Raw genomic sequence first — 14,622 nt, forward strand, 5'->3', positions numbered from 1 at the left:
ACCTCTACACTCAGTTTCACTGTAGGCCTCCTTTCACAGTAGTTTTGTTTCCTACTGCAGTTTCATCAATGACCTACTGATAGTCTGGCTGTTGTTTATTTGCATGCCACACAATGCCACTCTCCAACCAACTCTTATATAATCATGTTGCTTTTGTTTAATTTATTTGTTGAAAGTGCTGTAATCCTACTTCCATTTTTGCTTGTTTACTTTGGTGCAGATCAATTGACAAATCACCAGATTTGCACTATTTTTTTTTTTCTTTTTTTCTTTCTTTTTTTTTTCTTTTTTTTTTTTTTTTTTTTTAGGTCATGCCTACTGCAGGTCATGAAAAAATCATCTGATGACTATCACGCCTCTCCGGATGGTTTATTTAGCTCCAGTATATCAGAGAACGGGCTTAGCAGTAGAGAAAGGGAGAGCTCAGCTGGTTGTGAGAGAGAAGGAGAGAGAGGGAGGGATAGGAGAGTGCAGCTTGATGCATATTAGAGTTCAACAGCCCTCCCCGTGGCCTGGGAGCTCCAGTAACAGCATAATACACACTATGTAGGTCAGAGACGCTGCAGTGCTCCACTTCCCCAGCCCAGTGAAACTGACAGGCTGGAACGCCACTGGCGGTCTACTGGGACGGAAGGATGAGAGGCTTTTTTTTTTTTTTTTTTTTTTTTTCCCCCCCCCTCTCCTCCCCTCCTAACGCTCTTTTCTTCATTCCCCTCCCCCACAAACTCTCTCCTCCCATGGTTTCTCTTCCTTGCTCTCTCCCACTCCCTCTTGTTTCTTTGTGCTGTTTTCATGCCTCATGTTTATATGTATGCACACATGTATGGGACTGGATTCTTATGTAATGCAGCAATATACTCAATGTAATGTGTTGGCCTGGGCTGAGTTGACCTGCCGACTGCACATCAGTGCCTCCTGACAGCCGTCTAACCCTGTGGTACTCTCTCTGGCTGTGTCACAGCCTTCAGCTGTCTCATTACTCCTTTGTCCTCGCTGCCAGCTCCTACATGGTGTATGTGCACCATCTAACAGTTGGCGCTAAGAATATCCTGTCACGTGCTTCTAAAATATGATATGTGGTGAAAGTACTTTCATCCATTTAGCATCTTTCCTGTTCTGCAGCAGTCATGGTATTACATTTAATGTCTGTGTGCTGTGTTTTTAATGCAGTTTTGTCTCCTCCCTCCCTCCACCCATTGTTTGTCCCTATTTTTTTTATTTTTTTTTATTTTTTCTTTTCACTCTGCAGGATGCTGTTTTGTAACTTTTTATACAAGAAAAGCTGCACTGGAGGCCCAGAATGCACTGCACAACATAAAGACCTTAAGTGGGGTGAGTAGGCACAGCATGGGCTGCTTTTAGCTGCTTGAGCCCCACTACATCCCCTATGCAGGCTGTGAGCTGTACGCTGGCCGATAATGAGCTCTCGGTTCACTGAACGCCTGTCTAGCCTGAGAAATGTCTCAACCCCCACTATCACTTACGCGACACTTAGGACCGGCCTGAACCTCGGCACACTGAATTGCTAAGCGTGCAGGTATCGGGTAAAGCCTGCTTGACCAGGCTGCAGGTTATTCACTGAGACACAGGACCCGATTGCCACAAAGTGGAACAAATTATTAATGCTTGTATTCATGAATTATTGATGCACATCTACATTTTTATTCCCCAAAATTAGAAGCAGGAAAGGAGCTGAAGGCAAGTTGAAGGCTTTCTTTTCGTCCTTTTTTTTTTTTTTTTTTTTTTTCTCCCTCTCTCCCCCCGTTTTAACAATGCAGCCCGGTGAGACAGAATGTGGTCCCCTAATACTTAACCCGATCTTCTAGTGAGATTAAAGTCCAGCCAACTGGAATAAGTGCAGTGGCTTGTTAAACATCCACAAAACTGTCTTGTCTATACGTCATTCTGTATTGCCAGCTTTCCAATCAATTTAATCTATACCCAACAACCCCAGCTGTCGATGAAACCAATAGTCCAGTCTTTCAGTAAAAAGAGCTACTGTCAGTGCGCTTGCAGGTAAATATTGAACCGAGCTGATAAATGAGTCTCACAGGCTGAGAATAATGTCCTAGCTCTCTTCTCTGGAAGACTATCAATCAGGCAGACATTTCAAACAAAGTGTGGTCTAACGGCTCAGCTCTCAAATCCCATTCCTGACTCCTACTGTTACTGGCATTGACTGCAGTTGACTGATTTTTGATTTGCGTGATAGAGGAAAAGCTTGTTTCCCAGTTTGTTTTCTCTCCCTTCTGTGCCTCTCTCTACTTGGTCAGTGACGCTAGCCAGTCCCCACACTGAGCAGGCCATCTGTCTGCTTCTCCTTAGTGCTTGTCAAAAACAAACCCACCACTTTTCATAAGTACAACCTGCTCAGACATCTCATGGCTAGATTTATTTCTTCTTTCACGTCACATGGCATGCAGTGTGCTATAGATGTAGTCACTTGAAGTTCAGTCTTCTTGGAGAAAATTGTTCATTAAGTGGCATGAAATGACAGCATTTGCTCTGCCTCCACTTTCTCACATAACAAGCTTGAGAACAAGCGTCATGTTCAGAGATGTTATGCTGACTGAAATGAGATTTTTCACAGCTCAGATTTGCCACACCTTGTTCTATTTGTATGTGATCCAATAGTGTATTGGGTGTTGACAGACTTGTATCTGGAGGAAGGGAAAAAAGAAACAAAACCTGAAGCTCACTGTACATTTCGAAAGCAATACCAAAGAAGCTTGCTTGTCAAACAGAGTTCTTCTATAGAAGATGAGGGATGTTGTCAGTAGCAATCGATAAGTTCAATCGCGAGTCTACATTACAGCGAGAAGTGAAATTGGATACCGGAGAATTTGATCCCTTACCAGCAACTCTTAGACACTTCCTCCTGAATCTGGCGGCGGTGAGGGATGATGGTCTTACAGCAAAAGAACAAAACAAGAGATGGGGAGAAATGCTCGAAGATGGAAGGATGAGTGAAGACATGAGGCCTTTATGATGAGAGATAACAGAGTTTATAATGGTGACAGATGTGAATGGTTTCCCTACATTTTCTTTTTTTTCCCCCCTAGATGCATCATCCTATCCAGATGAAACCCGCTGACAGTGAGAAAACAAGTGGTAAGTGGATTCATGCAGGATGACGTAAGCCATGAGATGGAGATGTTGAGGAAAACCTGTAAGGAGAAGGATTAGGTAAAGGCAAATGGGGTGTGAGATTTGAAAAGGGTAAAATTGACAGCAGTACACAGCATCTATATAGTGCAGTGGTTTAAGAGCAGAGCTGGTACAGGATGATATACTTCTGTGTCTAGAGAAGTAGACAGAAGGAAAACAAAGCGGCAAGTCGCAGAGATTTGTGCAAAAGGCTGGCACTCTGAGTGAGAGGCAGAAAATGTGGCAGCATGACAAAGAGAGAGCGCTTGCTTGAACAAGAAAGAGAGGGGTGCAAGATTTTCGCACCTGATGTAAGTGCTGCTTTCACAGCGCCATAATTGTTTGGGTCTCACTAAATAGCCTTCCTGTTTTCGTCTTCCTGCAGCGGTAGAAGACAGAAAACTGTTTGTCGGCATGGTTTCAAAGAAATACGGTGAGAACGAGGTCAGAATGATGTTCTCGTCTTTCGGACAGATCGAAGAGTGCCGAATACTTCGGGGACCGGATGGTCAGAGCAGAGGTAAGCGTGCCTTCGGTGTGGACATGATGTTCAGCACCGCGCATCCGCCATGTTCAGCACACCAGAGTACATATTCTCATCAAGTATTTATACAGGGCCCCTCCCTGATTCTTCATTGCAACCCCGGCACCCTCAGATCAAGTGCTATTCACCTCCAGTGGCACTTTTTCTGTCCACATAGTGTATCCTCCCATTACTGTGACACTCTGCCTCCACAACTCGCAGTGAAGGGCCACTGCACTTGCTGTCCGCCACAATGGCCCGTCGCCTAGGCAACCGCTGGCTGCCGGTGTTCGTAGGCTCAGCTGGCAGGCGGCTCAGCTCAGCTCCTCCTTTACCGCCTCCTTCATCACACTCTACAAAGGCTGGAATTAGCCTGTCATCGCATCTCCTACATAGCACTCTGCTGAATAAAGCCTCAGATAGCAGGCAGCACGAGGCTCTAGCGTCGATGCTTATATACGATTAAATCCCACAGAAGACACAGCTAGCTATGAATTTCTGCTCTTTTTCTAGTATACGTACGCAGTGTTCCTACAATTTGAAACGGGCCCTATTAGCCTTTGATGTTTGCAGGCCTTGCATATTTTAGTAAATCAAAGCCCTTCAGTGTGTATTTATGTGTGCATTTTCTGTGTATATAATCACGTTGACTGTCTCACCATGACATCACGTAGTCGAGCCTCTCTGGGTGGCAATTTAATCTGTCGATCACCGCTCATCTGACACGTGTTACTGTTCTCCTTGTTGTTCTTTCTTCATGTGCTAACCAGTGAGGGTGGTTCTGTGTGCTTGGGAGTTGCCATTCTCTGTACTGTAATGTCTTTTTTTGGGGTTCATAACGAGTTGTCCAAACCTTTTGTCTTGTTTTTGTTTCTTCTTGTCCCTCCCCCCCTCCCCCTCTCCTATTGTTTCCCCCCTACAGGCTGTGCGTTTGTCACATTTGCTACCAGGGCAATGGCACAGAATGCAATCAAAACCATGCATCACTCTCAAACTATGGAGGTACTGTACCCCTTAGCACCTATTTCTCATTTCCCTCCCCCCCCTTCCCCATACATTTTGCTGCCCCCTTGTGTTGAAAGATGAGGAACCTGTCCAAGCAGATGGCATCCATTCATCACAAAGCATGAGTCATTTCCAAAACCACTCTTGCTAATTACAAAATTACATTGTCATCTGCAGAATAATTGAATAAAACTCGAAACATTGCCTTTTACATAGCTGCTGAGTTCAGAACTAACAGGACACAAAAAGTGCTGTCATCTTTTATTTTGGGCTGAACTAAATGCATTTCACTTATTGATTCTGATAACAGAGCCTACCCATTAGTGTGCCATTATATTAGTCTGTATTTTGGACTACAGGGGAAAAGAATCCACACTATCAAATATAGGTTATCAGGAAAAAAAATTAGACTGAAACAGCTCCCCTTTTAGACTTCTTAAAAAGTGGGTCTGTGTACTCATATAGCCAATGGAGTCTTTGTGGAAGTAGAGCAGTGGTAATTTGACAGCTAGCAGGTCAGAGGCTCCCCAGTGAAGCATCAGACCAAGTCTAATTAGGAGTCCAACCAAACATAACACTCCTCCTACCAGATTAAACTCTGGGGGGGGGGGGGGGCAGTAGCAGTGCCACCTATTCTGCCCCCACAATCACGTACTCCCCGATTCTCAGCTGCTGTGGGAGTTGCTGCTGGTGCAGAAGCCATTTTCCCTAACCAGCCTGGTCCCCATCTGGCTCTCAACTCTTAAAATACTTTTGCACCGCATGCCTTGTCCATGCGTCTGTCTGAACATGTGACTGTCTGTTTGCGAGAGTCTCCGTATTGTAATGCATTTTTCTTAATGTCTGACATATCCCTGTTTGAATGTTATTTATTGTTAATGTTGTCCATCTGTTGTCTGCCTATTTGTGGACTCGATTAAACTCTTTAACGTGCTTAAATGATTCACCGTCTGCACCATTGTCCTGTGCTTTTATTTATTTGGAATGTGGCCTGGTTTAGCTATGCATGGCACATGTCCTCTCTTTTAGCTTTGATATGAATGCAACAGGCATACAACTATCTTGAGGCATAGAGGAACCAAACCCACCCCACTCCCCCCTTTAAAAAAAAAAAAAAAAACGAATTCAAAAAAATCCCTATGCAGTGACTGTCCTTGCATGGGTAAATAAACTTGGTGTGCTTTTGAACCGGTCTAACATCTCTTAACTCTTCACCGCTCCAGGGCTGTTCCTCACCTCTGGTGGTGAAGTTTGCTGACACACAGAGAGATAAGGAGCAGCGACGCCTGCAGCAGCAGCTAGTACAGCAGATTCAGCAGCTCAACAGCGCCTCCACCTGGGGAAACCTGGCTGGGCTGGGGACTCTTTCACCGCAGTACCTGGCTGTGAGTTTTATTAAAGAACACACAGATTAGCCTTAATGTACTAAAACCTTTATAGTTTATCTGTTTAAATATATTGAGTGTACAGAATACACTTGGTAGAGAGCACTGAACCACCTGATAATTATCAATCTATCCCGTGAGTGGGTGCGTGAGCGTGCATGTAAGAATTTTATCACCAAGCTTTATGAATGTGTTCCTGTGTTAGGATATTAAGGTCAGGTGATCCTTTTTTTTTTTTTTTTTTTTTTTTTTTTTTGGGTTAAGTTTTGGTAATGACTGTTCTAGCTGGAAACACAGCTGCCATTTTGTGTATGACATATCCAACCATATTGTTCTAAGTAATAAAATAATCTGTTGCAAGCTGAAAATGTATTAGGTCATTGTGTAAGCTGAATATTGCACAATACTTTGACCAAAAGTACAAACTGAAACTTGGCTCAGAGTAGAATAATCTTCCTCCTCGAACTGTTTTCTGGCTAAAGGACACTGACATGTGACTTGCACATGCCTTCTCTAATTCAGAGCCAAAGAACATGTGACTTAGATGGCAACAGCTGAGGCGTTTTAGGTTTCTGGGACAAAAATGAGACATTGAGCCTGTTGCATGAAGCTGTAAAAGCTGTCGTGCCGTTTATTTAATTTAAACCTCACATAACTTTTTGCCTTCTGGTCAAAATGTGTTGCCTCTTGCTAACATTGTCAAAATAATGACATGGAGTATAAATCTTGGTCCCGAGTTGTTCCTGTGCATCAGATAATTTTCCACAGGTTAGACAAACAGTGAATAGTTTGCTACGGGCCATTCGATCCCTATACAACCCTTGCAAGAGCTTGGTTCGTATTGCCGGCAATAAGTTGGACTCGTTCCCGGTGGGTGATGGGCTCCGCCAGGGCTGCCCTTTGTCTCCGGTTCTGTTCATAATTTTTATGGACAGGATTTCTAGGCGCAGCCAAGTGGCGGAGGGCTTTCGCTTTGGTGGCCTCAGAATCTCATCTCTGATTTTTGCGGATGATGTGGTTCTGTTGGCTTCATCGGGTGAGGGCCTCCAGCTCGCACTGGAACGGTTCGCAGCCGAGTGTGAAGCAGCGGGAATGAGGATCAGCACCTCCAAATCTGAGGCCATGGTTCTCAGCCGGAAAAGGGTGGAGTGGCCACTCCGGGTCGGGGATGAGTTCCTGCCCCAAGTGGAGGAGTTCAAGTATCTCGGGGTCTTGTTCGCAAGTGATGGGAGAAGGGAGCCGGAGATCGACAGACGGATTGGGGCTGCGGCTGCAGTAATGCAGACGCTGCACCGGTCCGTCGTGGTGAAGAGGGAGCCGAGTGTAAAAGCGAAGCTCTCAATTTACCGGTCGATCTACGTCCCTACCCTCACCTATGGCCACGAGCTGTGGGTAGTGACCGAAAGAACGAGATCGCGGATACAAGCGGCAGAAATGAGCTTCCTCCGAAGGGTGGCTGGCCTCTCCCTTAGAGATAGGGTGAGAAGTTCGGCCATCCGGGAGGGGCTCAGAGTAGAGCAGCTGCTGCTCCACATCGAAAGGAGCCAGCTGAGGTGGTTCGGGCATCTGACAAGGATGCCCCCCGGGCGCCTCCTGGGTGAGGTGTTCCAGGCATGTCCCACCGGGAGGAGGCCCCGGGGCAGACCCAGGACACACTGGAGAGATTATATCTCTCGGCTGGCCTGGGAACGCCTTGGTATTCCCCCGGATAAGCTGGAGGAGGTGGCTGGGGAGAGGGAGGTCTGGGCCTCTTTGCTTGGGCTGCTGCCCCCGCGACCCGGCCTCGGATAAAGCGGATGAAGATGGATGGATGGATGAATAGTTTAGTCCCCAAATTTAAAGAGGATTTAATAATGTTAGGAAAAAATAATATTAATTATCATGTCTGATCTAATTTTGTTTTCTAGATTTGACTTTTGTTTTCTTTCATATCTTGACAGCTGCTCCAGCAGGCCACTTCTCTCAGTAACCAAGGCAGTCTCAATGGTATTCAAAGGCTAGGAGGTGAGTTTCAGAAGATCAGTTTACGAGTCGTAGGAATGCAAAAAGAACAAGCTGTTAGGGCTGGGCGATATGGCCTAAAATTCATATCGCGATATAATTTGAAGCACGTGCGGTAACGAGATATATATCACGATATTCTATTCTTCTGTATAACGTATTTTCCACAGTATAAGGCACACTTAAAATCCTTTAATTTTCTCAAAAATCGAGAGTGTGCCTTATGTATGAATTCTGGTTGTGCTTACTCACCTCGAACCGATTTTGGCGTTATGTTAAAAAATGTTTTAGTACAACTTTGGCAAGCTGCACGGCTTGATGGATTGTCAGAGCATTATGGCTGCCGTAGTGAGGAGCTTTGCGGCGTAATCTGGGTCCAAAACTCCATCCCTTCAGGTCCCAAAGTCAAACGAACATTGAGTTAAAAACGGTCTAAATTCTTTCATCTTTAATTAAATCATCAGCGTTGCTGCTTTATCGGGTGTAACAATTAAGTTTAACATCAGGCATCCATGAAAACAGAATTTATTAATTTTAACAGAGTTAGAAGTTAGCAGGAAGTTAGCTCGCTAGTTTCCACGTAAACATGACATGCCATGTTCTGACTGAGAGATTTTTTTTAAACTAATTAAAACGTACAGCTCTGCTACCATTTCCAACATAAATGAAGACAGAAAACTAAACAGGAGTGGCGTTTGCAGGGTTACTGAAGTTGGACTACCTGGTATATAATGTTGTGCTATGTGATTGCTAGCGACACAGCTATGTTAGCATAACATTAGCACAGTGAAGCTGGAGGATGAACGCCAACTTTTTTTCCACTCGATAAAAGTTAACGTGAGGGATTCTGGTGGTTAGAGACAAATGCAATCGCATAGCGGGATGCTATACAGGGGCCAAACTTCAGTCAGGAGAACAATTAAGATTATTCATCCACAATACAAGGTTAGTTATTAATATACTGCAACAACATGGGAATAGAACAGCTGCGAGAGAATTCAACATTAATGAATCAATGTTATGGAAGTGGAGGAAGCGCAGTTTTTGGCTTTCCCCATATTTCAAAAGTGCTTCATCTCTTTGCTATGACTGTCGCCGGGCATAATTTGAATCAAATCACTCAAATCACTTTTTTATTGTCATATCACATGTGCAGGTACATTGGTACAGCACATGCGAGTGAAATTCTTGTGTGCGAGCTTCACAAGCAACAGAGTTGTGCAAAATACAATAACATAAACAGGCAAAGTATACGAATGGCTAAATCTGAAGCTAATAAATATATGTACAATATATAATAGTATATGCAAAAAAAAAAAAAATTCTGGATGTATATACTAAATGTTTTTCTACGTGTGTGTGTGTGTGTGTGTGTGTGTGAATACACATATTTTACAAATTAAATAGTCAATAAATAAAATATATAAAAATATACAGAGTTGAGACATGTGCAAAACAGTGGCATTACTATACAGTATGGAGTGCATAATGTTGAAGTTCCAGTAGTGGAGGTGAGGTGTCTATGACGTGCAGATGATAATGGTTGTAGCCGCTGCGATGCTTTCAACCAAAACAGGCGCAGCTTGATGACATCAACATGCGCAATCGTGATAGAGCGATATAGTCAAAATCTCTATTGTTGGCCAAATTTATATCGTTTCTATCGCCCACCCCTACAAGCTGTGCTGCTCATGTCACCAGCCCTCTGTCTCGCTGCGCTTCGCCCACATGCTTTTAAGTACCTTAAATTACATTACTCTTTTCAGATCAGTGGCACGCTAATTACCAATAATGCTATTTTTAGCCTATTCCGGCTGCTTGAAGACAAACTGCTCATCCCTCTGCCTTGGTCATATTAAAAGCCAATGTGAAGAGCTTGAAAACTACAGATGGGGTGCTAAAACGAATGATAAATCTTCAAGTTGGAATTCATATTAGATGGATTTGATAGATCAAGTCTGCTTCTTTTGTTGGTCATGCTAAAGTAATATACTGTATTTAAAATGTTAAAATAGCTTCCCGATCCAGGTTTAAGTGGCTTGAATTTGCACTCTCCCTCATGACCAGTGGGGGGCGACTTCTCTTGTCAATTTATTGTGCCAGCATTCAAAAAGCAAGGCGTTTTGTTGTTTTTTTTTTTTTTTTAATGTGGCCCTACCCTGTAATTGACAAGTAGCCACTGTATGAGGATGACATTTGTCACTAAGTCAGAGCCATCCTGGGTTTAAATCTCCAAAATGGTAAATGGAAGAAAAATATGAGGTTTTACAGCCGTGTCCATCTTGCATTCTCTGAGATCTGAGAATGTGATTTGGTGATGGTAAATTTCCCAATATCCAAGCAGTTTAATATAGAGGAAAGCTTTTAAATGAATGGCAGCACATCCTATTTTAAACTTTAAAAATTCATTGTTTGTTCTTTTGCTTTTAAAATCTATGTATTTCTTCCATGACTGCTTTCAAATTTATGCTGTATGCAGAAAAATTCAGTCTTTGATAATTCGCGTGTCTTTGTACTCTCAGCGGGTGTGAATCCACTTCAGCTGCAGAACCTGGCCACATTAGCTGCCGCTGCAGCTGCAGCTCAGAGTTCTGCCAGCCCAACTTCCACCAGCGCTCTGTCTACCAGCAGCGGTGCCCTGGGAGCTCTTGCCAGTCCAGGTAATTAAACACAAACATGAGATGAATTTTGAATGCTGCCTGTACAATACATACAACAGTTCTGTGAGTCGAGCCCCATGGCAGCATCATGACTAGTTAGTTTTGTTAGGGGTGTGTTTTGGCATGGCCTGGCTGTAATTGCTTGAGTCGCCACCTCTGCTCTTTGTGTACTAATTCATGTATAATATATTAACTAAAGTATAAAGATTCACTCTCTCGCTGATTGAGGTGTACAGTGCATGTCCACAGTCGGGCCACTTCTCCTCTGCAAATCTCCCTCATCTACTATTTGCCTAACAGCCCTCAGCCATTCCTCATTTACTTTATGGGAGTTAATCACCCACATATAAAAATTTTATGAGAGCCCCCATTTCCCTTCAATCTGTGTAAATATACATTGGCTCCATCTGTCTAAGTTTAACATATGGCTGCTTTACTAATGACCGCTCCTCTCTGTGAGACAGATTTTTAACTGCCTCATCTCTGCCATGTCCTCCTCTATAACCATAACAATGTGAGGCAGATGTAAGGTTTTAAGAATATCTTTTTTTTTTTCTTTTTTTTTGTCATTTGTCAACAGTTGGGTCAACAGCAGGGTCCAGTGCTGCCGCTGCCGTGAACCCCTTGGCATCTCTGGGGACTCTGCAAGGTCTCACTGGGACCTCTGTGGGCCTCAACAACCTTAACGCTCTCACCAGCAGCGTCAGTGGTGAGAATCTCCTTATTTAAAAACTGGATACAAGCCAAAAAAAGGAAGATGCATGTTGATGTTGGGTCCCCATGCTCAATGGGTACTATTAAACTTTTGCTTCTTACAGGTATGGGGGCCATGAACGGGGGTCTGGGAGCCTCCATGGCCAACGGGTCAGCAGTCAGCTCTATGGATGCCCTAACCCAGGCCTACTCAGGGATGCAGCAGTACACAGCGTCTGCCCTGCCCGCCCTCTACAGCCAGTCTCTCCTTCAGCAGAGTGTGGCTGGCAGTCAGAAGGAAGGTGAGAAGATCCCTGGCACACATCACTCAATAAGAATTTTCAGAAGTTTCTTCCTAAATGCAATGAACTTTTATGTTTACAGTAAATGTTTTGTGTGCATTTGAATTCACGTCTAACTAGAGTATCTGAATTTCTTACCAAATGGAGTAGGGCCAGAGGGCGCCAACCTGTTCATCTATCACCTGCCCCAGGAGTGTGGGGACCAGGATCTTCTGCAGATGTTCATGCCTTTTGGAAATGTGGTCTCCGCCAAAGTTTTCATTGACAAACAGACCAATCTGAGCAAGTGCTTTGGTAAGTGTGGTGACACTGCTGGCGTTTCCCTGGTTACATCAGTTAATGGCATAGCAGCTTTGTTTCACTGCAGATTTAAAGTTTAAATGGAGTGTAAGTGCTCTGTAAAGATGAACATGTTGATACTTGTATTTTCTATGTAAATGGATTAGATGCATGCATGTATGTCTGACCGGAGGTGGTATTAAATATCATTTGCATTAGTGTTTTACTGAGTGCAAGCAGTACACCAGTATTGTGATGTAACACCACCTCAAATGCAAATTTAAAGCAGTGAGTGAAAATGGTGCAAAAATTGAAGAGGAGTATGTAATAATGCACATGCTTTTGTGCATTACGTTAACATGGCTAAGTCGCAGTTCACTATCAAAGTGCTAGAATAAAGGTAACTCTGACTGTAGTTGAGGGAAGCTGAATAGTTTTATGGCCTTGGGGACAGAAGGTCGTCAGTCTCTCTGTCAGAGCAGGTTTGAGACAGCAGTCTGTTGGACATGCTGCTCTTCCTGCCCTCTAAATCTCAGATTCACAAGGCAGTATTTATAGTTGTGACCCTTCTCTCTGACATTAACTGGCAGAGAGAAAAATAAAACACCATGTGGCTTTCCTCTGCAGCCTGTCCAGCCACATGGTGTCCAAATATGTGTAAAACTGATGAGTCATCTTGTTTAATTTCCCCTTAAAACCAAAATAAATTACACAATACACTTTTGAGGTATAAATTACGAAAACACCCAATGCAGCAAATATGATTCACATTTAAACTTTGATATGGAAATTATTTTGTACATTTTGTCAGAAGGTTCACTAAACACTCAGTTTAGCTAAAATTAGATTTTTCTGGTAGTTATTTCATGGTTTGTGCTTTTAAAGGGAAAGATTGCAACCTCTCCAGTCACTTCCTCATCCTGTGGATGGGCTCCAGCTTTCCTGTTGTGAACTGCAGGTAGTGACTGCAGTCCTTGTTTTGCTCTGCTGTCCGTTTGATATAGAGGCACGTGAACCAGTACTCCACCTGCTGGAGGTTCTGGTTAGTGGCTCTTAAACTTTTAGTGGATTTCTAGAGCAGAAAAAGAACTACATTCACCATGTGCAATCCATGATGGTGAAGATGGAGTCTGTCTGGCTACAGGAAGGCAGATGCCAAGGAGAGGGGGTGATGGTCAGCCTGGTGATATGGAAATGAAATGTTGGCATTAAGTTGCTGTTTTGTAATGTATTCAGTTTAGTTTTTCTTTTTTCTCAGGGTTCGTCAGCTATGACAATCCTGTGTCTGCACAAGCTGCCATCCAGGCCATGAATGGTTTCCAGATTGGCATGAAGAGGCTGAAGGTTCAGCTGAAACGCTCCAAGAACGACAGCAAACCCTACTGATCCTAGCCCCGGGGCCTTCCCCCTCCCCAGCTCTAAAGCTAGCACTGCTAGGGTAAGTTCACCCTCCAGCCAAGGTCACCACAGCAGAGACTCAGTGGGGCAAGGGGACAGAAGCCCATCACAGGAGGGAGACTCGGCCTATTCCTTAAAAAAGAAAAAAAAATGTTTGCAATGATCTTTCCACATTTTTGCTGTATTTCATTCCTGCGGTTTTGTCATGTAATTTGAGTCTGATTTAGTATTTTAATGTATATGATTATTTATGACTATCACTGGAGTCAGTGTTCGCTGGAGGTATTTTGTGTCACTGTATTTAGTGGAGAGCATCAGATGTTTCCATGCCATTTCATTGCCTTCAGGTCAAGCTAGACAGGTTGACTAAGGATCAGTTGTTGTTTCTGAAGCTAGGTCACAAGGACCCCCGAGCCCAGAGCTTTAGCCTGTGTTTGGCTGTTTACGTGCAGTTTGTCTCATCCGTATCATTGTCAATGTGAAACTCTTTTCTACGCTAGATTTTCCAGTCTTCACCACACCTCTCTTCTACCCCCTCCCCTCTGTTTCTCTCTCTGTCATCTTTCATTATCTAAGCCATGTTGAGCTAGGCTACCTCTCTGCGTCTTTATTAACAACCTCTTCCAGTCATTCCATCCATCCTCCAAGTCTCCCACAAGGGACTGGCTCTAGATGGATCTCTTTGGGTGCCAAGTATACAGTTTGTGCATGTTGGAGTCTCTGCCATATGTCCTGGTGGTGTCACTTCCTTAAATCTGTGTATTATTGTTTTGTTTTTTGTGCGTTGGGAGAGGAGGGGGGGTTGCCCGTCCCCCCTGTTGTCCTTACTGTATATGTGGTGACTGGCATTATTTTTGTTTTTTTGTGCCTCATGGCTAAATGATTCTTGTGCTGTGCCCCTAACTTTCTCTTCTCTCCTCTTTGTCCTCTCTCTTTCTCTCTCTCCTCTCTTCCTTTTGTGTTTTTGTTCCTTTTTAGAACAAATCTCCATGCCTGTTTGCTCATCATTAGCCTAGCATGTCTTCATGATGTTGAAAGACAAGCCAAACTCCTGGCCCACATCATCCCACCATTGTCTGTGATGTCTCTCTAAGCTCGCCTGACCAATACCTGGCCACCCACTGACCTTGACCTTAGCTCAACCTGATTTTTCTGCATGTATATTCATTTTTGTTTTCGTTTGCTTTTTCTGTATAGAAATGTGACGGGTGGGAGAGAGGTCAAGCAAA

At 43.8% G+C, this 14,622-nt stretch overlaps 1 protein-coding gene across 3 annotated transcripts in view; it reads left to right on the top strand.

The window, feature by feature from the left end:
• Window positions 1–13,433, top strand: part of LOC308385437 (CUGBP Elav-like family member 2) — a 29,640-nt gene extending 16,207 nt beyond the window's left edge. For 2 of the 3 annotated variants that reach the window (XM_080864314.1, XM_080864316.1), the window contains exons 3-13: window positions 1,250–1,332; window positions 3,063–3,111; window positions 3,533–3,667; window positions 4,593–4,672; window positions 5,899–6,060; window positions 8,001–8,064; window positions 10,584–10,721; window positions 11,302–11,430; window positions 11,540–11,716; window positions 11,864–12,010; window positions 13,254–13,433. In XM_080864314.1, coding sequence (XP_080720440.1) covers window positions 1,250–1,332; window positions 3,063–3,111; window positions 3,533–3,667; window positions 4,593–4,672; window positions 5,899–6,060; window positions 8,001–8,064; window positions 10,584–10,721; window positions 11,302–11,430; window positions 11,540–11,716; window positions 11,864–12,010; window positions 13,254–13,381 — 1,292 coding nt within the window. In that variant the 3' untranslated portion in view covers window positions 13,382–13,433. The remainder of the gene's footprint in view (window positions 1–1,249; window positions 1,333–3,062; window positions 3,112–3,532; window positions 3,668–4,592; window positions 4,673–5,898; window positions 6,061–8,000; window positions 8,065–10,583; window positions 10,722–11,301; window positions 11,431–11,539; window positions 11,717–11,863; window positions 12,011–13,253) is intronic. The other variant, XM_080864315.1, reaches the window with a different exon arrangement.
• Window positions 13,434–14,622: the final 1,189 nt, after the last annotated feature.

This window comes from Rhamphochromis sp. 'chilingali', assembly GCF_963969265.1.
Source record: "Rhamphochromis sp. 'chilingali' genome assembly, chromosome: 2".
Classification (NCBI taxonomy): domain Eukaryota; kingdom Metazoa; phylum Chordata; class Actinopteri; order Cichliformes; family Cichlidae; genus Rhamphochromis; species Rhamphochromis sp. 'chilingali'.